At 46.2% G+C, this 24243-nt stretch overlaps 1 protein-coding gene across 2 annotated transcripts in view; it reads left to right on the top strand.

Moving 5' to 3' along the window:
* Nucleotides 1-24243, top strand: part of CNNM3 (cyclin and CBS domain divalent metal cation transport mediator 3) — a 288143-nt gene that overhangs the window by 68955 nt on the left and 194945 nt on the right. For both annotated transcript variants that reach the window (XM_069619067.1, XM_069619068.1), the window contains exons 2-3: nt 3241-3384; nt 3907-4062. In XM_069619067.1, coding sequence (XP_069475168.1) covers nt 3241-3384; nt 3907-4062 — 300 coding nt within the window. The remainder of the gene's footprint in view (nt 1-3240; nt 3385-3906; nt 4063-24243) is intronic.

The following is a 24243-nucleotide window of genomic DNA, read 5'->3' as shown; positions in this document are numbered from 1 at the left end:
TATGCTCTGAGCACATTGGCAGTTAGGCATGGCCATTGATCATGTCGTGTAGGGAATATTCCTGCACACATCATTCAGTAAGGGACGTTCTTATCTGGTGTAGTGATATTTTACTGTTTTTTAATGTATACCTTCTCAGTGTAACACTGCAGCTGTAGGATTCTTATGGTTGCAGTCCAAAACCTAAGCATCATGAACTAATAAGTAATATGTTGGTGAGGTTTGAGCAACCAACACCCGTTCTGCCAGGCACCGTTTGATGCCATTTAAGAAGTCCTCTGATGTTACTAACGTCATTTGCATCACTTCTGACTTTATTTATATCTTCCTCTCTTTTGCAATAACCCCAACTCACCTCTGTCTAGGCATCTTCTTGGTGGCAAACATTTACCTTTTGGGCATTTGGTGTGAACCATCTTGGATACCAATGCCTAGGCATTCAATGCCTTTGGTACTTCTTATTCTATGGTCTATTCACACCACCACAAGCGAGTCTAGGACCTCTTGAACTGGACAGGAGCCCCTGTTCACCAACATGAACTAGATATTCCACCCATCTCCCAGTGCTCTTGTTAACCTCGTACAACCAGAACAAATTGGCATGACAAATTGGGGCTACCTACTCCAGTTGGGGCAACAACGCACACCAGACAATGGCTTCAACAGGTCGCCTGTCGATAACCTTGCAACCTAACAGGTGCTAAACTAAATCAAATCTCCAGATTGCTTATCAAACATGAATACCTGGTTCTGACAATACAACAGGAACTTGATAAACGCACACCTGTAGTGATTTGAAAAAATACATTTACAGAAATGTATTCAATAATTGGAGGGTCACCTGAATGAACCCTGGATCTTTCACCTGTATTACACATTGAGGGTGGTCCTTAAGAGCCTGCCACCCGAGATCTAATCTCAGTATCCAACCTATCCTCCCTCTAACCTGCCCATTGGTTAGCATGCAAAGGAACAGTACATACATGTATTGTATTTGCATGCATGCATACATACAGAGAAACTAGCTCATTTGGTCACAAAGGAGTGTACAAGATGTAATATTGCAGCTAAACAATGAGGCAGTGAACCTCCTAAAATGCAGTGAGTTAGTGGCGTGATGACCAGGTTTTGAGAAGGTGTGTATTGGCCAGATACCGGGGACAAACCTATGATACGTGTCGGCGGGTAGGCAGTTTAGCCAGCGAAGCATGAATTGTGACCTCAAACCTAGTCTGGTTTGGAAAAGGGAGGCTAGAGTCAGGTTAGCTGTGAGCTAAAGTAGACGTAGTAATCCTGGAGAGGTGAGTCAAGAGAATAGCTCCAAATTGGGGAGGTGGGCTTTCAATTTGCTTTTGAAAACGCCTATTTGGACCAAATTGGGGAGGGAGTTCCAAGTAAGCGGAGCAAGAAGAGTCAAAGAGCCGAAGTGATAGTAAGCACTGGGTGAACAAGGTGCCACAATGGTGGTGGTGGCAGAGGGAAGGTTTTGAGAGGGTTTGTAGGGGTCAATGGAAGAGGATAGATTTGGCTGTGCTTTTCTGTGTATGGATTTATGCACCAATAGGAGACATTTGAATTTGGCTCTGTGTTGTATAGCCATCCTGCTTGCTGGCGATTGGAGGAAGTAGGGGTGAAGCGAGGGGGTTCAGAGTCATGGTAGCAAAGTTAATAATCTTGAAAAGGGATATAACGCATAGTTAGGAAGACGAAAGAGGATACTGGCAGAGTAGTCCAGTTTAGAGCAGACAAGAGGTTAGGAGATGTTGGTGGTTTTGAAAGGAAGGAGGTGCCTGGTTTTCCTGATATTTAGGACGTTCAGGCCAGTTGCAGTTTTAGAGATTAAGGTATACAATGTGTTAGTTGTCATAGATGTGACACCAAGGTTCACCAGGATAGGCAGGGGAGGAGAATTGGAGCGGATTTTACAGGAAAGAAAAACACCTATGTTTTGGAGGCGTAAAATGAGTGCAAGGCCATCCAGTATTTAACAGCAGAGAGACAGTCTGAGATTTTGGTGCATAGACCAGTGTCGAGTTCAGGAAAGAAGAAAAGGATTTGGGCGTCATCTGCAAAGAGTTGGTATGAGGACCCAAAGGAGGAGAGGAGTGCCCTGAGAACAGAAGTATACCGTGTGAACAGGAGGGGATCCAAGACCGAGCCTTGCCGAACAACAGTAAGAGCAGTGAGTTAAGGGGTGGTGGTGTTGACAATTGACGAGTTGCCAGGTAGGACTCGATCAGGCAAGTGCTTAATCATGAATCTCGAGCAGAGAGAGTATTGAGGAGATCAGAGTGAGCAACTATAACAAAGGCAGCAGATAAGTCTAGGAGGTTTAGGATAGAGGATAGCCCATATGCGACACAAAACCATATGTCCAACTCCTAGAATTTGACTGGCAGAAGACAGGTGGTACTTGCACACCTGTGTTTAGCAACCTATCAGGGTTCATTCCTCTCATCCCTCTGACTCTAAAACCTGTGCACACCACTCTTTAGAAAACCTAGTGCCAAGTGGCCGCCATATATTTTATTATAATGTTTACAGTGGTGTTCAAGTCTCTTTGATGTAAGCGTATGCAAACCGTTTGTAGGGTTGCTCTGTTGCTGCAGTTGTGCAGGTACCTTTGCTATGCAGTGAGTGGCTGTATAGTGTTCTCTTGCCATAGGAGTCTGTGCTTCCTGTGGAGTGCTATTTGCTGTAAATGCACTGCCTGTCTATTCATTTTGTACGCTGTGGTCTACGTTTTAGCTGACCAGGCACCCTGTCAAACGCTTTGTTGACATCCTTATTGTAAGTGTGCATGCACATTGTGTACAATGATCTCTCCTTATGACTCTATCTTGCTGCAAGTACAATTTTGTGTACTTTTGGCTTGGTTTCTGTTGGTGTGCAAGCACTCTGTGCACACGCAAGTACTCTAGTGAAATGTGTTTTGGCTAAGGTGTATTGCTCTAAGCATTTATGCACCTTTTGTACAATGTGCTCTCAATTAAAGGCCCCCTGCCCTTTCTCAAGACACTATGGGTATAGGTGCATGGGTACCATGTGCTCATTGCTGGCTGTGTACAAGGGCCCCTTTCTAAGGCCCTGCTGCTATATGCATGCACACGCCGTGTGCGGCTATCTAAAATGGTCTATTGCATTCACCTTGTGCATGATCTGTTTTGGGTTTCTTTGTTATCCTGCAGGGATTTGGGTGTGAATAACTCCTTCTCTCCAGCCTGTTGTTTCTACCACTAGGTAAATCGCACATGGCCATTGTACAGAAAGTGAACAACGAGGGAGAGGGTGATCCCTTCTACGAGGTCATGGGACTGGTGACCCTGGAGGATGTCATTGAGGAGATCATAAAGTCTGAGATCATGGATGAGTCTGACGATTATAGTAAGTCTGTGTACAACTGTTGTCCATTTTCTTTATACGTTTCCTTTCTCTGGGAATAGCTGCAGTTTTATTCGGTTACCCAATTTGTCCTTCTCCCTCCCCAATGGCCAGTACCAGCTGCATACGTGCCTTTGTCCACCCATCAAACTTGAGAGGGAGTCGTTGGTTTAGTTTCCTCCCCTTTTCTTTTTTTTCATGGAAACCCTTTCTGTGACCCTTAACTAGTTTGATGCTATTTTCTTTGCTCTTCTTTCTCTGTTAACCATCTAAAATCAATCTGGGAAATCATTCCAACTCCCAGAATCACCCTGTACTTCGTGTCTTTGGATTTTAACCTTGCTCAACATGTTTCAGCCTTCTCCAAGTATTATCCCTCCCTACTTTTTGTCTCAACCTCATTACTGCACTCTTTCCCACGTCTCCTTAATTGCCTTCCCTCTCCCCCACAACCTCTCTTCAACCCCTGCTTCTGCTCGTGTTCTTTTCTGTTCTCCACTCACTCTTCCTCTCTTTCACGAACAGAAGATCACAAAGTGAAGAAGAAGCATCCGGTCCCTTTGAACCCTGTGCTGGAGCGTCGGAAGGAGGACTTCTCTCTCTTTAAAGTGCCAGAAGTTGAATATAAAGTGAAGATCTCACCTCAGTTACTTTTGGCAACACAGCGTTTTCTATCTAGAGGTGAGTAACTGCTGTGCCACTGGTCCAGAGGGAGTGCTCTTCTTGAGTGTAAATGACATGCTCTCCTATACAGAGGGATAAGATGCAGTGGTGCACTGTCCTTTTGGTGTACCACAAGAGAGCACTGACCGGAGTTCAGGAAGCATTGGGAAGCACACGCCCATGGGGTGCAGAGGAGTACTAGGTAGCATTGGCTGTGGTGCACCCCTTTGGGGTATAAGGAGGGACACCCTCCTCCTGTGGTACATATTAGCCCCTTTCTCTAAGGGTACAGGGCAACTCAAGAGTTCTCTTCTCTTGGCATCCATTGTTCTTGGTAAAGCAGCGCTTGTCCAATGGCGACATGAAAGCGCTTAACTGTGGTACAGTAACATGTCCTCTTGCAACAATGGGAAGTGCTCTGCACCTCGGGTGCAAGGAGACCCTCTGCTCCTGGGGTAGAGCGTACCACTTCTCTTCTTGAATGTACAGAGAATACGTTTTTCTTTTTTGCAGAATTGTGACTATTTTCTTGAGCACTGCATACAAGCCATATTCTGCATTTAGCTTAATTGTGTAAGGTCGCCATGTTCTCTAGCTGTGTGGGGTGGTCGAATTCTTTGTTTTGGCTTAATTGTATAAGGTAGCCATATATTGCATAAGGTGTTTTCTAGAATCAATCACTGATTGTCTGTCCACGCATTTAAGACCCTGCTCCTGTTTTAAATCTAGGCGTTTTAGTAATTCTGTTCTCATTTAGTCTTCCTGTGCATTTTAGGCCCTGCTCTGCCTTTGAATCTAGGTGATAAGAAGCACTGCTCTCTGTACATAGACAGAACCCAGGATGTAAACGATGTATGTACAGCTAACCCATGTCTCCCCTCGCACACCAAACCTTTGTAATTTATCGGAAGGCACAGGCTCATTCCACACACTGTTGCACAACACCTCTGCAATAAGAATGTAGCTAACTTTTAACGACAGAAATGTGAACTATAGCTTCCCACGTAATCTCCTTAAACACAGTCCACCCTGTTCATAGTTTACCTTCGCTGCACCCATCCGCTCGCCATTCAGACATGGGTGACAAACCGGTCTTGGCCACTCTGTATAACTTTAATGGCTGAAATGCAAGCACACATAATGGCACCTGCCAAATTGGACTTCGGTCCCTCCCAGGGCGTTAAACCAACAAGTGCGTTGTGACCATAATTATGGTGAAGGCGCTATACAAATGATACAGTGAATGAATACATGGTGCCTCTCGAAAGATTTGTTTAGCAAAATCTGCAAATGGGGGAGAATGCTTTTCTCACTCCCCACCTTTCCTTGGAATGGTTCTTGCGTGGATATCCTTGGTCAGGTTTGGATATCCTTGGTCAGGTTTAAGCCTTACCAAACTACATTTTTGTTATGCTTTTATGAAGTAAAACACCCGAAAGAAAATGTAACACTGACTCAATTTGCAGGTTTTGGGCCATCGGTGACCTTGTGTCCATTGGGATGAGCACTCTTCTCATTGTCCGTTTCTGTCCAGTTAATTGTCTCTTGTACTTTTACTTTTTGATTTTGGCTAATGACGAGAGCTATAGCACCACCCAAGTTGCCAACGGAATGCTACAGAGAAGAATGCTTAGTTGGCATAGCAACTGGCACATCTAATGGCCATTAAAAGCGGCATTGTTTTTCTGTGTTTCTGTAACATAAACCACTAGGGGGTTGTTTTGCAAGCACAGTTTTATCGGAGGTTAGGATGTTGAAAGGTGCGTGTCTCTGCAGAATTCATGTGTGCATCCTGTGACATCCCAGTCTCGCAACCAGAGGGCAAATGTGACCAAGGTCTTCTGCTCTTTCATTCCAAATGGTGGCTCTTAATTCCCAACACCACAGCAGAGCTTCACCCCCAACCTGTGAAACAAAGCTGATTCTCCCAAAGGGGGGGGGGGGGGCGGGTCCTGGGCACAGGAGAGCAGCAAGCTGATCTGGACACTGGGGAGGGTAGTGAGTCACCAGCGGCAGGATTGTGTTCTCAGTTGCCCCTGAAGGAAGGGGCTGCTACCCAGGAGCGGCAGGATTGTGTTCTCAGTTGCCCCTGAAGGAAGGGGCTGCTACCCAGGAGCTAGAAACACTGACGCATGGAGTGATCATGCCCCTTCCAGGTGCCAGGCACATAAGTGTACTGTGGAGGTGGAAGAGCGCCCCTTCGCTGTGGGCACAGGCAGCCGCATGGTTCCTGACCGTTTTGGTCAATGTTGGCAGAGCAGACTTTGAGCTCAGCAGGCGAGGACTAGTTCACTGGTGTGGATTGGAATATCGCTTGAAAGTAGAGAACTGCAATATGGAAATACTGTATGTGTGTTCAGATGCATGTCATTACTTTCCAAAGTAACAGTTTTGGCTGGTGTCACTGCGTATAATTGTATAGAATTGTATTAGTTATTGCCAGACACTTGCAGCATTAAGAACTAACAAGTAAGCAGTTAATTTCTAATGCGGTGTGTTGCAGTTGTTGAATTTCATCGGGCTTAAGTGAAATCTGGCCATGTGCTGGAATTAAGTGATGCAGCTGTTTGTTTTTAATTAATAAAATAAAATCAGGAACATGCTTTATAGGAGGCTTTTACCCCCCCCCACACCACCCCCCAATGGCAGCAAATCTATCTTGCCGGACAGACCGAAGACCATGTTCAAGAAGTGCAATGGCTTTGTGCTTCAGGCACACCAAAAGACCCTGAATTGATCACTGGGCACCAGCATTGTGACCCGCCCCTAAGCTTTTCTTGCGCAATGTGTGTTGCTAGAAATGTGTTAATTTCAAGTGGGTGAACACGGGTGTCCAGGCTTTATTTGCACGGCTGAGTTGCACATTTGTTATGGTGAGTTATTCAGATGTTATCGCATGGTCTCCAGGTGCACGGTGAACCTGAGAGAGAGTGGTGATGGTGAGGCTAGTGCGGAGAGGGGCAATGCAATGTAGCTTTTGCTCTTGATGCCTTGTAGATCTGAAGTAAACGGAGCTCTGGGTGCGCTTCAATTTCTACGTGTGGTGTCGACCCACCCCCCACCACCCCCGGCCTCTTTCTACTACACCTCCCGCCCCCCCGCCATGTCATCGCGTCAATTTTCTGCCCTTCAATTTCTAAGTGTGGTGTCGAATCGCCCCCCCTGGACTTTTTCCACTACACCTCCCGCCCCCCCATGTCATCGCGTCAATTTTCTACCTCATTCTACTCAATGTACCGTGGTCTCTTTCTACTCTTAACACCTCCCACCCCCATCCCCCCGACCCCCTCAATCTTTCTCCCTCCACTCCACCCATGTCTTTCACTTTCTAACAGCCCCTGCCACGGTCCATTTCTTTCTACTGCCCCAAGTCTTTCTCCCCTTCTTCCCGGGCTCCCTATTCCTCCCCCTTGCCCCTCAGTGTCTCTCTTTATGCTCCCACCGGGGCTCTGTCACCCCTTCCGGTCCCATCCTCTTCCTTTTTCCTCCACCCACCTCTCTCTCTCTGGCTCTGTTTCTCACGCTCTCCTTTTCCCCCCCCCACCTGCCCCCACCCCACTAGATGGGGGTTCTTTGAAATGAGGAGCCAAAAAGATTAAACGTTGCAGTCTGAGTGCCCCTTGAAGCTGGGTGCAACATGCCTTGGGCCTAGAGTGATGCTGTGGCTGCAGCAAGGTGGTGAAGGAAGGGGTTGGGGCAGGTGTATAGGATGGGCAGCCCAGTGAAACCGCCATCTTCTGCTCCTTCCCAGGTGTACAGCTCATGCCCGAGCTCCTAGGAAACCTTTCTTTTCTGCCAGAACTAATGCTATCGCAGCAGGTGAGCAGGGTCTCTTTCTTTAGGGGCTGCCCAGCTCCCCACCTCCCCCCCAGACACATGGAGTGGCTCTTGGGAATTATCGCATGCAAAGGATGTGATCTGGAGCCAGGAGGAAGTAATCTTCAACTATTAACCTCTATTTGCATTATATAAAGTGGGTGAAGGGGAGTGGACTGCTTTAATGGAGCCCGGTAAGAGAAGGGACAGATACTCTGACGTATGACTACTATATCGCAATGCTGTACCGTGTATATATATTCCTGCCTAAAAAACGTCAGCTCAGTTTCACATTAATGAAACAAAACAGGCTTCAACCTTGCTCAGAAAAGGGATAGACACAAAGCAAATCGAGAATCAAAACAAATAATGTTTTAATCCAGAAACATCATGTACATCTCACCAGTGTGACTGTTGTATACCACCACCAAATCACAACGGAAAACTCAAAAACGTATAGATGGGTAAAAACACCGAAAGCACTTTTGTTTTTTGGTATCCATATAAAACAGAATGAAGACTTTTTCGATATTGGAGTCCTTATACAAAAACCCAAAACCCACAAGTGTCTGCGACATTAAAATATGCACTCTGCCTTCCTCAGGGTGAACATTTCAAAGTACACAAGGTGTGCTGGCATAAAACAATCTGGGTCCACTCACATAATTATATAATATATGATGATGTGTAGACTGACAAGGCTGGACCAGGTGCAAAATATGGTTCAGTCAGACGAAAATAGTAAATTGTGGACGCCTTTGCTGCTCTGAAGACTGTGTGACTACGTGAATGCTCGCGAGCTCTGCTGGAGCTCGGAGGCGTCAATGCTTGCGGACGGGTAGCTCCTAAATGTACAGATTGTCTCAGCTATATTACTGGAGCAAGAATCTGCGCGAGAGCATTGAATTAAAGAAACCGATTCTACTGTTTCTGCATGTAAGTGGATGTCCCAAGTCCTTTAAACACAGGACTTTACAGCAGATTTGCTCCTTATAAAAATAAGTCCATATTTTTGTTATAGCCAATATTTTTAACCAATAACGTTTTTGGTAGAACTTCTTTCTTAAGCAGCTCCTATGGCTTCAATGAGAACCAAGCTGACTGTTTTAGAGCCTGTGGCAAGGTGGAATTTTACCGTAAACAAAATTATTAAGGCCTGTTAATCTAGCTGCAAGCGATCTGCTACCCGAAGCCAATGCCTGTCAAATCCTATTCCACGTTGGCACCGATGAGCAAAGGTGCCCCATCGGCATGGGATACAGCTCCTGCGCCTCAGTTAAACATTTGGGCTACATGAAAATAATTGTTTTGTAAACTGAGACCATGGTACATCCAATACAACAGTCTACATTCCTTGTCTGCACATCCAGCGTGTTGCATACTGACTGGGCATATGTGACTAGACCAGGAAAAAGTGAACCAGTAAATCGGGACCATATATTTAATCTTTTTATACCTTTTGGCTCCCAAGTGGTGTGTCTAGTGTGCCCAAAACTATTGGTATAAAGTGTAGAGAGCGGAAGTTAAGGGTTTCAAGCCACCCTCCATGTTCCTGACATTGCCATTGGTTGTTAGCTGTGTGAGAGGCAGCTTGTATTAGCATATTTACATGTCACTCAGAGGTGATATAGTCTCTAGTGGTATTATTTGGTAATTGATGCGCAGTTGCTGAATCCAATGCAACCTACTCAAAACCTACACACCTAGAATGAAAAGATAAAAAAACTCCAATACCACGTAATATTTTAAAATTAACCTTTCAGATGCTGGAAGAAAGACGATTTAAAGAGTGATGAGGTGGGTACCGGGAAACCATGTTGGTTATGGTTTGGTGAGTGTATAGGTGTATTTTTTTTTTTTTTTAACCGAGTTTAAGATAAAGTTGCCCTAAAATGGTTGATTTCAGTAGAGATTAGTGTGGAAGAGTGCTGGGTTAAGTCGTCTTCTTGTTTTAAAGGCAAATTACTGGGGCTGTTCTATTTAGTTTGGTATTATCCGGTGTGGACTCATTGAGGACCCATGACCCCACTTCTAAAACTAAACCTTTGGTGCTCTTCACTCTCCTTTGATTGTGTTTTGGCTCCGGAGAGTTCCCTGTTCACAATGACTTGGTTGGCCTCCTAAACTCTGTCATCCATTGATGGCATTAGAAATCCATCTTAACAGAAGTTCATGCACTTGCCTGAGAAAGATGCTGCTTTCGAGGAGGGAGTGTGGAGGAGGGAGTGTGGAGGAGGGAGTGTGGAGGGGGGAGGCGGGAGGAGGAGGCCACCAGTAGTTGTTCCTAATTGGACATTCTGCAGTGGACCAACACCCTCTCCTGGAATTGGCCCAGCAAAGCCCTGCTCCTCTGCTGCATCTTTGAAGGCCCTCCTGTGTTTCGACCAGTGGGTACAACCAGTCTCGACGTCTTCTCAAGATTGCATGGCAAATGAGCCTTTTTTAAGTGTCCCTGGACTGTCCGGTGGACTGACTACCTCCGTCATGCTACTTTGCCAGAATAGTCGCCATTTCGCATTCAAGCCAGCCACTCCCAGACGATCCATCGGTACCCCATTGGAAATCGGCGTAAGCGGGCATACCATTGCCTCTTCTCCATAGCCTAACATTGGGTGCAAAGACCTTTGTCTCCCATCTCCCACTTACTTGCCTTTGGTCGCCGAACGTGGGTCAAGTATCCTGCCCCTGGGTTAGCCTTGCGCTTCAAAGAGAGGAGAACGTTCCGCTCTTCCAACAAGTAGTTGAACTTTGAAATAGTTTTTAACTGTTTTGAATCGCCACCACCTGCCCATTGCATCCCAGTAAAGGATTCCTTCCCGAGAGAAACCTTGTTTTGGAACCTGACATTTGGGCACAAGGCCCCACACATCATAGGGCTCGACCTCTTAATTAAAAGGAATTGTACTTGTGACTGGTTCTCATTTTACCTACATCTGAGTACTTGCCAGTTTCACCTGGTTAGTTATTTAGTAATTCAGGACATGGTTGACTAATCTCTGGAAAGCCTTAGGTGCATTATTTAGACTGAAGGGCATTGCTCTTAAAGTCCCTCAGGCATTGAGAATGCAGTCTTCTCCTTGGTATGTTTTGTCAAGGATATTTGCCAATATTCTGAAGTGAGATCAAAAGTACTGAGATACTTTGAGGCACCCGGTTTTCCCACCAACTCATAAATTCATGTAAGGGAATGAACATTTTGTCTTGGTGACCGCATTAAGAGCTCTATTCAACACAGAACCTCAAATCTGTGGTGACTCTTTTGGTACTAATACCACTGGACTGGACCAAGGATTACTAGAGGGCTCTATTGCCCCAACATCTAGCATCTTGTTGACCTGATGCCTTACTTTGTCTGACATTCTGTAACTCCTGCTTTTGGTAGGCATGCTATCTCCAGTATCCATGTCATGCTTACACCAAGTTGTTAAGCATGGAGTTGGGGGAAACGAAAGTGTTGTCAGTTGAGGGGACAGTACAGGGTGCCCATGGCGATTGAGAATTTCTGGTAACCCTTCTTCCTCGTCCGATTCAAGGGTTTGGTCAACTACCTCAACCTCCAATTGTAGGTATGGCAGGTGGAGAACTCGTCTTCCCCTTTTTTGGATTGTTCACTCCTTTTAGCCTTAGGTGTGCCCTTTTGGCTTAGGCTGGCTCTTCGACTTAAGGCAGCCTTGGTTTGAGACCTAGTGTGGACGTTTTGCAGTGTCCTCCACAAAACCCAAGTCTCTGCGGTCATTCTGTACCAGAACTTAACCAGGAACTTGTCCCTGCACACTGACTGGTATCCTGACCACCCCTCCATTGACAGTGACAGGCATAAATGGAAGCTTGAGGGGTGGGGAGCGGGTGTTACCCGCCAACGTGGTAGATATCAGAGGAGCTCTAGCCAGAGCCTCCGAGTTTACCATTGTGGAATCCACCACAGTTGGACTGGCCCCAGTGTCTCTAATCACAGAGGTGTGCAACATCTACTAGCACACTATTCCTAAAATAATGCTTGGTGGTATCAAAGCATAAGCTTCCGTAACTCTAGGTTTCCAGGGTAGACTATTTGAGATCCAATACCACTGGGCAAGGAGTCTGAAGAGAAACATGCTCCTGTGGGCATCTCTTCCTCTTCATAAGGAAGGACCATGTTCACAGAATAGACCCCCAAAGTCTTAGTTACATCTGGGGTCCCCCTACACATGGTCTCCTGCTCCACAGGTTAAAAAAGATCAACCAGGCCTATGCATGTAGTGAGGACTACAGTGCCCACCTTCCTGCTTGGGATGGTGAGTTCCCCTATCTTTAACATGATCATGTGACTTACCACCCTTATTAACCTTTTCGTGGGCCTTAGAAGACTGATCAGAAATCCTACCCTCCTTCTTTGAGTTTTCCCCTCCTTAGGCTTACCAGAAGCATGTTTGTCCTTATGGTACACTATGGGATAACCAAAGGTCAGCAGCAATGGCCAGCTTCTTGGGATCTATTAGGAATGATTTCTATTTTGGCAACTTTCCCTCCATAGTTTCTATGGACCTCCAATCAGTTTGCTTGGTTTTTGAACCTGCTCAGATTTTTTAAAGGGATGTAAAGCCTTCAGCTTTACTTCCCATTTACTCATTTCTTCAAGGGAAAACTTATCAGTCCTTCAGACTCTGTACTGGGAAACTTGTTTCCCTTTTGTATTTCGTAACTTGTTAACATTGCACACATCATTTTGCAATACAGTGCAATGGGGATACTTTTGTATTACCATAGCTTTTTACACTTGGGATTGGTTACATTAATATGTGCCTAAAGACAAGTCAGTGGCAGATACATCTTTTTACAATTTGTGCGTTATTTCTAGTGTGCACCTGCACGTTTACTGTTTCTGGCTACTAAACATGGCGACTAAACAGGACATGGCTATGCCGCGAGAGTTATGCATATGGTTTGGCTGGTCAGATAGCACAGTGAGCTAAGCCTTCACCCCTGATGTGTGCGCTGCCTGCTGTGGCAGGTTTAATTCCGAAAAAGGTCAATTCTGCCTTTCATCCTTCCGAGGGCGATTAAATTGAGTATCACTCTGTGGGATAATAATGTCTTCTGTTATTTCAGCGCTCTGAGACGTATGGGTGTGTAGCGCTATATAAGAAATACATTATGTTGTAGTTTGGTGTTCTTACTGCCTTGCCAGGTCAGGAAATCCCATATAAGGTCATGCACTTGCCTGGAAAATCTGCTGCTTTAATGGGCTAGGGGTGTGTGTCTGTGTCTATCGGATTCTGACCCAAACATGGAACTGAAGCTGGCCTACTAGAATTGAAAATACAAATCGTTGCCATAAAAAGACACTGGAATATTGGCCCATCTGATGGTGCTAGACCTCTCTACAGCATTCAATTTGGTAGATCACCAAATCCTTCGTTCTCAACTCACTTCAACAGCTAACTTCTCGCTGACAGATCCTCCTGTGTCTTCATGAACGACTTCTCAGCTGACCCCACTCCTGTCACTTGTGGAGTCCCCCAAGGTTCTCTTCCCCCACTCTCTACAACATTTACACAAAACCCCTCTTCGACCACCTTGACCTTCTAGGCATCTCATACACAAACTATGCTGATGATACACAGCTCCTTATCCCACTCTCCGGATCCTGAGTCCATGGCTCAGCAACCATAAACGCTGTCTCTGAGCTCATTCAAAACTGGATGGCCTCCCACAAACTTTGTCTCAAAGTAAAAAAAACGGAAATCCTCATCGTCGGCTCAATCCCAAAACTGCATAACATTGATCCAGCCTACAAAGAATTCACCATCAATGGTAACCACATCACCACCTCCACCAATGCCAAAACCTTGGGGGGGGTTTACCTGGATGCCAACCTCAACTTCTCACGGCACGTGAACTCGATTGCATCAGCGGTGGCCTACACAGCCAAACTGCTTCATGCCAGCAGGCCATTCCTCTCAACTCCTAACTGCTTTATAATAGCAAGAGTCATCAGTGGAGCCAAGCTCGATTATTGCAACGCCTGATTTATTGGCACACCTGAACGCAACCTAAGTAAACTCCATATGTTCCAGAATAACTCCTTCCAAGCAGCCATTGGCCTCTCCAAATCGGACCATATCTCGAAAGCCAGGAGAGCTGCATGCTGGTTGTCCGTCCGGGAACAAATTCAATTCAAAACATTATCCCAGGTCCACTGTTGTCTTTAACACTGCCCGACCTACCTGTCATGGTGTGTAGAGAAATTCACCCCCAGCCACCCTCTAAGGTCTTCCAACTCTCACCTCCTGAAGATCCCCTCCCACCCCCCAAAGTTCAATCGCCTCTCAGCAGGGGGCAAGAGCTTCCCAGTCATGGCGGCCAAACTTTGGACAATCTGCCACTTACACTCAGAAAAGAGCAGGCCTAGTGGACCTTCTGCAGAAACCTGAAGACTTGGCTGTTCAACTGACTATGCCCCCGTCAAGACTATGGCATCCCACTCTGCCTTGCCCCCACACCCCTTTTTTAATTCTCCATTGTAAAATATAACTTTCATGCACCTCTTCAAGTAATGTAACCTGTAACCTTGCAAACCAATGCAACTAATGTACCTAACTAATGCACCCCAATGAAACTGGCACAGAGACACGAGTCTAGGTGTGGGGCATGAGTAAAACCAGTTGTCCCTGATGGGGAAACTACTGGCGGTTTGAATGGTGCAGATCCTTATCATTGGTGGACTTGCTTCCAGGCAGGATTTTGGATAAATAGCCATTTCTTTAGATCGGCCAAGTTGGAGCCAAGAATCCCTCTTAGACGAACAGCTGACTGAAGATCCGAAGCTGGCCCTTGTAGAGGCCTGGCATCCCTTCCTGTGTCTGGCCCAGTGAAGCCCTTTTAGACTACCCGATCTCTGAAAACCCTGAGTGGTGCTTCAGCCCTTGGGCTAGTCGCAATGCCTTCTCGTGGATCCAGTCGTTCTGACACTTCGCAAGTGTCCCTGGACCACCTCTTTCCTCAGGGGTAGAACGGAAGCTAGTTTTGGGCACCTAAAAATTCCGGCATCGTCCAATTGCTTGCAGAGTACCCCTAGGATCCACACACACCTTTGCTCTTCAACATCTATACAACACCACTACTAGACATCAATAAATCTAGAGTCGGCTGCTACAACTATGCTGATGACCCATACCTAACGTAAACATTTGTAACCCACCCATCACCAAACGGCCCAGACATAAATCTGCCTACATATGTGGGCGCGTGGATGACGGCAAACGGACTAAAACTCAGCCCTAGCAAAACAGATATGATGCTCTGTAATGCTACAGGTTCTAACTCCACCACAATCCTTTGGCCTGACTAGTTGGGCACTGCCCAAAACAGTCAACTATAGAAAGAAATCTTGGAACAAAAGTGGCTGACACCCTCACACTTGATCCACAGTGCAATGCCATTGTCAGAAGCTGTTTCACCCAGCTGCTCATGCTGCGGCACATCTTACCTGACTTAACATTCACCCACAGGGCTATGGCTATAATTTTCCTAATCTTTGCAAACCTCCATCTCGGACTTCCAGATGACCTAATGTGTGAACCTCAGAGTTCAAAATGCAGCACGAAGGACTAATTCTCAGAATTAAATGATTTGAACATATTGCGCCAACATTACGTACTCTCCACTGGCATCCCATCACAAAAAGGTTCATTTCAAAACCTTGTGCATTGCCCATCGTTCATACTATGGAGGGGGTCCTTATTCGTTCAAACGTAAGTTTCAACACCACTTCTACTAGTCCCCAACTACAACAAGAAATGGCACGGAGGATCCTCTTTTTCAGTTTTGACCATCTGTCTTTCAGCAAACCGCTTAAGCCTTGGCTTTTCAAGTAACCACTGTGAAAGAAATGGAAATATGAAACCAACAAAATAATGTGCACCAGAAACGTGCACTAATTTACGGCAAGCACTTTCCGAAACTCTTGGCACTACCATCTGCGAGAAACAAATCTGACTTGTGGAACCTCTCCCGTGTGACACTGATTCACACCTGTAAGCACTATCCATCACATTCCTCTGCTAACTCCTCACTACTAAAATCTTGGATCCTTACTCCTCCCACACTCCGACAGATGACCTCCTAGGTCCAGTGTACTTAACGGATTCAGACCCTTTCCATCTTCTTTCAACAACCATGCTGTTAATTTTTGCACTCCACAATCCAGGGACTGCCGACATGGCTAACCTGCCTATTTGGTAAAAAACGCAGACACAGATTTACATATCGACGCAACGGTAGTGTTTGACCTGCATCCAGCAACACTAAAGGCTTCTGCATCTTCCTCCCCCCCCCCCCATCGGACTAACACACCCTGCCCTCCATTCTTAAAGCACCATGCACAGCTAGGCCAACAACATTTTTGGCAGAAGGACCACTTTACATTACTTGTCCTGTTAACGGAGGGCAGTGTGTGCATCTTGTGTCAAAATAAGGGTGGAGAGTCTTATGCTTGAAGGTGCTTGGACACTATGTTAATGCAAAACCTTATGAAAACTGGCATAATATTTAGTGAACTGGTAAATGAGCCAATGTAATATGAAGAAATAAAATTAGAGTTGAGGTTGTAAAACAATGCTCAGCACACTATAGGCATAATGCTAGGCAGGCAACCATCCCCGGTAAGGGCCATGTGCAGGGACTGTCTGCCACCATAGGCACATGCTTTGAGCCCCCCTCTCCCCACACTACAAATTGGTCTGTAATAAGCCCTTCAAGAGGCCACCTAAGGACCCTATACTTCCATTCCATACAGCAGTCAAGAATAGAGTCTTGGAAAATTGGAGAAAACCAGACTCCGCTCCTGCCGTGCATAAGGATTTAATCCAAAGATATTGACACTCCTCCACGGACCCGGAGTTTCTTTCTAAACACCCAAGCCCGAAAGCCTGGAGGCAGCCACTTAGCTTCCAAGGGGGGTGGCGTACCCCACAATTCACCAGACGGGGACGATAAGAGGGTGGACACCCTGGGGGAAGAGTCTTCTCTGCTAGGAGCATGGCTTTAAAGGCTGTCAAGGCCACCTGTGCCATATATGTGAACTTGGCTACCATATGGGAGGTGGTTGCTATGGCGGCACAGCATGTCCAGAGGGTGAAGAGAGGGAAGGCTTTTTGAATATCATTCAAGATGGAAAAGGTGGTATGTGTCAATCATTACAATCGGATTTGGGCACAGGGGACTGTGTAATTCGCTCTATGGCTGCTGGTACAGTTCTCAGACGATTTGCCTGGCTGAGAAAATCAGGTTTCGCACCTAATGTGCCGTCAATGCTTTTGGACATGCCATTCGAGGGATCACTACTATTTGGATCCTAAGAGGAATGAAAGCCTAGAGAAACTGCAGTCCTCTAAGGCAGCTGCTAAATCTCTTGGTGCTGCAATTAGACTACCTCAGCAGGGTCGATCTGCTCCATACTCTTGGGATGGGAGAAACGTTCATTTGAAGTCTACTCCTCTGTTGGAAGATAGAGGGGTCCATTTTCCCAGAGGGGACAAAGGAGATGGGCTCTTGCATCATGAGGACATGGCGGCAGAGCTACTGCTATACCCGCCACCTCTTTGCCATTCGCATCCTACATGGCTTAAATGCTTAAAATCCTAAACCACACAACTGTGGTAGGGGGCAGGTTAAGCCAGCATCTGGAAGTGTGGCAAAGTATTACTTCCGATGCTTGGGCACTGCAAACGGTTGTCCACAGGTACTGCCTCCCTTTTTTGAGAAGACCTCCAAACTGTCCCCCAAGAGGCCAGTCCTCAAAGGTTCCAGATCTGCTCCTCCTGCAGGAAATTTCAACCCTGTTGGAGAAATGTGCAGTCGAACCAGTACCTGTAGTGGAAAGAAATCAAGGCTGGTACTCTCCTTATTTTCTTATTCCAAAAATAGGATGGAAGGCTGCGACCCATCTTGGACTTGATATGCTTGAACAAGTTCCTCAGGAAGGACAAGATGGTCTCTTGCAGAGCCTCCTGACCCTTCAACTCCAGCATGGTATGTTGTCATCAGAGCTTCAGGATGCTTATTTCATGTGCCGATACATCACAAGCACAGGAAATACCTGTGATTCGCCATTGACAGTTCTCATTATACCTTTCGGGCTGACCTCCGCCCCAAGGGTTTTCACCAAACTGATGGCGGTTGTGGAAGTGAATTTAAGGAGGGGGTGGGGGGAGTTCACGTCTACCCCTGTCTGGACGATTGTCTGATCAGATGAACAGGTTCTGGAACATCTGGACAGCACCTTCCACTCTCTCCACAAACTAGGCTTCTCTCTCAACTTCAAAAAGTCCCACATGACTCTATCCCAAAAGCTGAAATTTAATGGAGCAGTCCTGGGCTCTCTGGGAATGCTTTGCCACCAGAGGTAAGGGCTCTTCACATATCGCAGATGCTACACTAATTTGAGTGCCCAAAGTCTTCCGGCCTTCAATTTTCTGAGGTTGCTGGGACTCACGGCATCCTGCATTTGTCTGGTGCCAGAAGTCCATCGGAGGATCAGGTCCCTTGAGTGGGCCCTCGGATCCCAATTCTCTGGCAGAATGATGGATCCGGTCCAGATCCCAAACAAGGTCATGCAGGATCTCCTGTGGTGGACCTGCAAGGAGAATGTGTCGAAAGGGGAAACCTTTTTGGCAGCCATTGCCAGAGATTATGGTGGTTACGGATGTTGGGGGAAATGTTCCTAAAGTCCACTTGAGGTAAGACTTCATAAAACTATCCCAATGGTATACAGGTCCCCAACTCTTAGTATAAGTCTGTATTACTCATGGAATTTTGGTAAAGCAGTCGGGCTTATCATAAGAAGATGCGAGCTGTAGCTAAGTACACTGAACCAAGTTAGTAAAGCAGCACAAAGAAACCCTTACACCAGTACATTTATATAAAATATATATTATATTTACACAAGGAATGTCTTAAAATGCTTAAATCATTAAACCAATACAAATAAGATTACATCTACTTTTCAGAAGGCCACCTTTTAGTTTGTAGTTGCTTGCGGTTACAATTGTTAAAGCATTTCACACCAATGACCGTTCTACTGTATTATCGGTAATACTGTGCACTCGTGCACAGACCATGATATATGGTAATTGTATTTAGTTAGCAAAACCAAATGCGATAGTCTCTTTTGGGAAGGAAAACAGTGGGTTAGTCAAACAGTACCAGAGCTTAAGGTTCTAGAGGCAGTTTTAGAACAAGCTAATGCTTTTAAGGTCTGACCCCTAAGTCAGTTCGGAGAGGGCTCAGTCTTACGAAGCGGCAGAACAGCAAAAGTTCATGTGGATACATTAGTTAAAGATGCTAGAAGATTAACACAACAATGGAGACCCTGCTAAAGGACTCGCAAAAGGGACACACGCTGACAGCTTGGGTCAGTGGTAAGAGTGGACAACTCTGTGCATTCCAACGCTCTGGAGAGGCTTCTCGGTTTAAGGTAAGCACTACCTTTTCACCCCACAGGACCTTAGGTTAGAAGAAATGTTTGTGGCTGGATTCTCCTTTGTGCAGTAGTGATCAACCTGGTCACTGGATTTCTTTGTCTGGTGACGAAAGGCAGGAAATAAAGCGAGAGGCCCTCTGGCATGGATTTCTTCAGCTTCTCTGGTCGGTCTGCGGTTTTGGTGCCTTTTCTGCAGCACCAACAAAGGACACAATTCACCCCGTCAATCTTCTTCGATTCCTGGAATCCTGCACTCTGGCGAGGGGACTTGGATGAGTCAGATTGTCTCTCTGTTGGTTCACCAGGAGTTCAGCAAAGACTTGGACAGATTTGGCCTCTCAAAGGCGATGAACTTCAACTGGGTCCGAGGTCTCCTGGTATTCACGGTTGTTGTGGTGACCTCTCAGAAATGTGCTAATTCCCTCCACCTTACAGACCCCCAGCAACTTTGCTGGATTTTGAGGACATACTCTTTTATACCTGGAGAGAGTGAGACCCTTTTTCCCACTCATTTATTTTTATGTGATTTTGAACTCTGTTTCTTTTGATTGTGGACTCTGACAAACTCCATAGGTATCATTTTTTTTTTTTTTTCCAACAATATTTTTTTTATTGGGTTTTTTACATTCAGTACAACATATATATCAACACATTAAATTCTTCATTGGCAAGAGACTAATAAACTATTGCATTCTTTGGTAGATGGGATGATTGGATATGTTCTTGCGTCCATGGCTGTAGTTTGTGCCGTCGGTGAGTGTAGATAAGTTCTATTCCTGAGGAGCTGCGCCTGGGGTTAAGTGTCTAATAAAGAGGAGAGCACTGAAGCCATCTGGTGAGTGGAGGTCTCCTGGTGAGGGCTGGGAATTTAGCAGCATAATCCATGAATGGGTCCCATGTATTTATGGTACCATACAAAGAGCCCGATCTTATTGCTGTGATTTTTTTTCGGCGACTGCTATGTCCCAGCATTTAGACCACCATAGAGCTGTGGAAGGGCCACTCTCGTGTTTCCATAGTCGGGCCATCGCGATTTTTGCTGCAAGGAGAAGATGCGTGCATAGACGGGGGACTTGGCCGGAGATTGGAAATGCGCCATTCCCCGTTTCGCCCAGCAGGACGATTCCTGGGTCCCAAGGTATTGCCAGACCGGAGATTTCTTTAATATGTTTTAATATTTCTTTCCAATATAACTCCGCTTTGGGGCATTCCCAGACCATATGGAATAGTGTGCCAGGAACCGCACACCCTCTCCAGCAGGTTTCAGGGATCTTCGAGTTAGCTCTGTGGATTTGGACTGGGGTAATGTAATACCTATAACAGAGTTTGTACCCCCCCTTCTCTATTTGAGATGCATTGGGAGCTTTTGCGCAACCTTGCCCATATTTTCCCCCACTCTTCGGTCTCAATCTCTCGTCTCAGGTCCTTTTCCCATTCCAGCATATATCTTTCTTTTTTCCCCTGGGTCTGCCCTGTCTAGTAGGCGATAGAGGGATGAGATCTTACCTCTATTAGTTGGGGACGTCAATGAGAGCTCCAATGCTGTCAGTTCTCCGGAGCATTTTTTTCGGGTTCCCCTGTGAGATATCCAATGTCTAATTTGGGTATATCGAAATCTTTCCCGTTCCCCCACCCCGAATTTTGTTTTGCATCTCTCAAATGAGATGGGAGCCCCATCCTCTAGAAAGTCGCTGGTTGTGCTCAGCCCACCCTCCCACCCTCTATCCAGGCCTGAAAACCGGTTGGGGGGTTCCCTGATGAAAAGTCGGGATTCCTCCAAATTGGAGTTAGGGGGCCAAGCGACCCACGGAGACCCCATTTACTAGCTGCCATTTTCCAGGATTGAACTGTTAATGTGGATAGGAGGGGACCGGTGTGGGCATGCGGCTTCATGTTTGGCAAGTGTGGTAAGCTAGCGGGTGTGATCGGGGACCAGGATTCTTCAATTTGTGTCCACTTCGGGGGGTCTGTCTCCTGCACCCAGAAGAATGCATGAGATAGTTGGGCGGCTAACGTGTATCTGGCCAGATCAGGTACCCCCAGCCCTCCCTGTTCTTTCCCCCTCAGCATAATACGTTTGCCGATACGCGGTCTTTTTCCACCCCAGACAAATTCTTGTATTTTCTTCTGAAGGGCTTTTAGAGCAGAACCCGGGATCATCTTTTACATTGTCACACAGCATCTTCAGTGCAGTGGCACAGGGAAGTCTTTCAGATTTCCCAAAGGTTTAAATACATTCTCTGGGATAAACTGTTTCCCAGAGCAGTAAAGTGAAATTGCCTTTAGTTACATTTGTAACGTTCGTGAGCCAGCACACTATCTTCCAATAGGGTGCTGGAGGGGTTACCTAGTATCCCCTTTGTCTAGCTTCTCATGTAACATTTTTATGTGACCCTTTTCTCACTGAATGGCTGGTGGCAGTGGTTTCGTTTTAACTACTGTTGTGTCTTTACCGCGGGCTGCGTTCGCAGCTGCAGTAAAGCACCCATGGTTGCCATTTTTGTCAAAATGGCCCGGTTCGCTTTTTTTTGCCATTTCTTTATGAAAAGGTCCTTGAGATTTTCTCTGCGTGCCAAACCTGGTTTGGTCCCATTGTTCGCTTTGCCTTTGGCGGGATTCACGAATGAAGCCCGCCTCTGGCTCCAGGGTGTCTGGAGTAGGCAGGAAGTGAGGGAGGGGCCCGAAACTTCCTGTGCTTAGCTCCTAGAAGACCCAAATGCACTCTGTGGTGATTGGCCGGCTGACTGTCCGGCAAGGACAGCCACCGTGCTGGGTGACTGACAGCTAGGCTGGAATGAATGGGAGAGAACTGAATAAAAGGCGAGGCTTTTGGCTTGGAAGGCAGTCGATCACTGGAACGAAGGAACCGAAGAAGAACTTGAAGAGGATGCCTGCAACTCCTGGACCGTTGGTTTGCCCGGGGAAGCCCCACTGCTGTGTTGAAACTCAAAATTCGTATCAACAGAGAAGCCCCTGCAAGGACGACTTCTCCCTTCAACTCCAAAGTAAGCCACCTGGACATCCATCTCGGAGCTGGTTGAATTTCCAGAGAGTTGCTGCTGGAAACCGTATAGCCACGGAGAGGAACACCAGATTTTGTGTTGCTTTTGAGCTGGTCTAGAGCTCCAGAAAGACCCTACGGACTCCCAGGAAGCAGGACTGACCGTGCCTGAGCCCCCTCAACAGAGCGCGGGACCAGAGAAGCAAGAAAAGTCCATCTCGGCAGCCAGGAACTGCAGTGTTGCTATGTGCAGTAGATGTGAGGAGCTGAAACACTGAACAGCCACTGATTTGAAGATTGCTGGTTGTGAGCGGTGATCATCTCATTTCAGTGCAGAGTCCCCAGAGGTCCTCCCTCTTGTCCCCACGACTGAGGCCCATGAACAGTGAGATCTGTGGAGCTGCACAGGAACCAAAGTACTCTGCTGCACTTTTTCTTCAATACAAAGATACTGTAAAAAGTCTGAGAGAACTTGCCTCTTACTGTAGAGTTTCTTGCATCTTCTACTACTCACAAGTTTAACGGCTTGTGGCCCTACATTTGATTTGTCTTTTCTTCAAAGACTTCTAAAACACTGTGCAAAGACTTTCTACTTACCTGCAAAAAAGTGCTTCAGCTAATATAGACTTTTGCCTATTGAATTTGGCTTAGCCTCTTTCACTGAATTACTCTTATTAGGGGATCCAAAAGTATTTGTCTGCTTAAGAATATTTGTCATCTCTTGTATGTTCTAATAACCTTTTCCTTTGATTTGATTATTACTATATGATTCTAAATGCAACAGTGATATATTAATGTCCCCAGCAACCTAGCAATTGAAGTCACCTGAGGGTGTAGGTAGTGTCTGTGGGCCATCTCAAAAGGGTATCTACTGGTTTAGAGATATGAGTGTCATGAAGTGTATTTGAGTGTTACTGTTATATTGCTCCCTTCTGAAGAAGGCTTATTCTAACTGACTGATAAATTAATAATTGTTTATTCAAGAAACTTTGAGTGTAAGAGTTTATTTGAATACTTGTCACTGTGAAGCTTTGTGTAACTCCCCTACAGCTCACATTGACCTCTCCTGAGCTAAGCCTGGCTGCTCAACATGCCACCAAAACTGTGTAGTAAAAGCTTATACCAAAGGTTGGGTTTCCTATACCTGTAGTCAGAGTTGGGTGTAGTGTTCCCAGAGGGTACTCCATACAAACATTGCCTAACAGCGGTCTGCAGCTCTGCATTGGCACAGGACCTCGGCAGGTTGCTTAGATTGTAGTTCATCTCAGGGCTGGTTGGTTCCACCAGCCATAGGGAAGGAGTCGCCCTCTGTTGCATAGAATAACGGGGTCAGGACAGCAGTGGTGGCTTCAGTGTTGCAAAGGGTCTGCAGGCGTCTCCGGTCATCTTCTTTGGTTACTTCAGTTTCCAGTGATCGACTAGCCTTTCACCTTAGGAACCTCACCTTTTATTCAGTTATAGCACACTCCTATCCAATCTCTCAGCAGTTTACAGAAAGGGGCGGGTGGCTGTCCAATCAGGACAGCCAGACACCCAGTGGGAGCTGGTTCCATTCAGGCAGACAAAGGGCAAGGGCGTGAACTCCTCCCCGCACTTTCTACCTCTCCAGACATACCGTAGCCTAGAAAGTGACACCTAAGGGTTCCCGCCAAAGGCAAAACACACACACAAACCTCCCCTTTCCAGACTGGTAGAAGGACTAATGAAGGACAACCATGCTAGAAATGGTGAAAAAAAGGAGCCACCATGTTGGAACATAGGTGACCATATTGTGCACAACAGAGACTGCGTCTATAGTCTGCGGTAACAAAATAATACAATAGTTGATGGAACATGTCCACTGCCACCAGCCATAGCTAGAACGTTGCCTATATTAATGTTACAGGATATTTGTACCATGCACTGTCACCACCGGAGTGGT

This window comes from Ambystoma mexicanum, chromosome 10 (assembly GCF_040938575.1).
Source record: "Ambystoma mexicanum isolate Mex_15411 chromosome 10, UKY_AmexF1_1, whole genome shotgun sequence".
Classification (NCBI taxonomy): Eukaryota; Metazoa; Chordata; class Amphibia; order Caudata; family Ambystomatidae; genus Ambystoma; species Ambystoma mexicanum.
The sequence above is the reverse complement of the archived record's forward strand: the minus strand, read 5'-3'. Positions and strand labels throughout refer to the sequence as shown.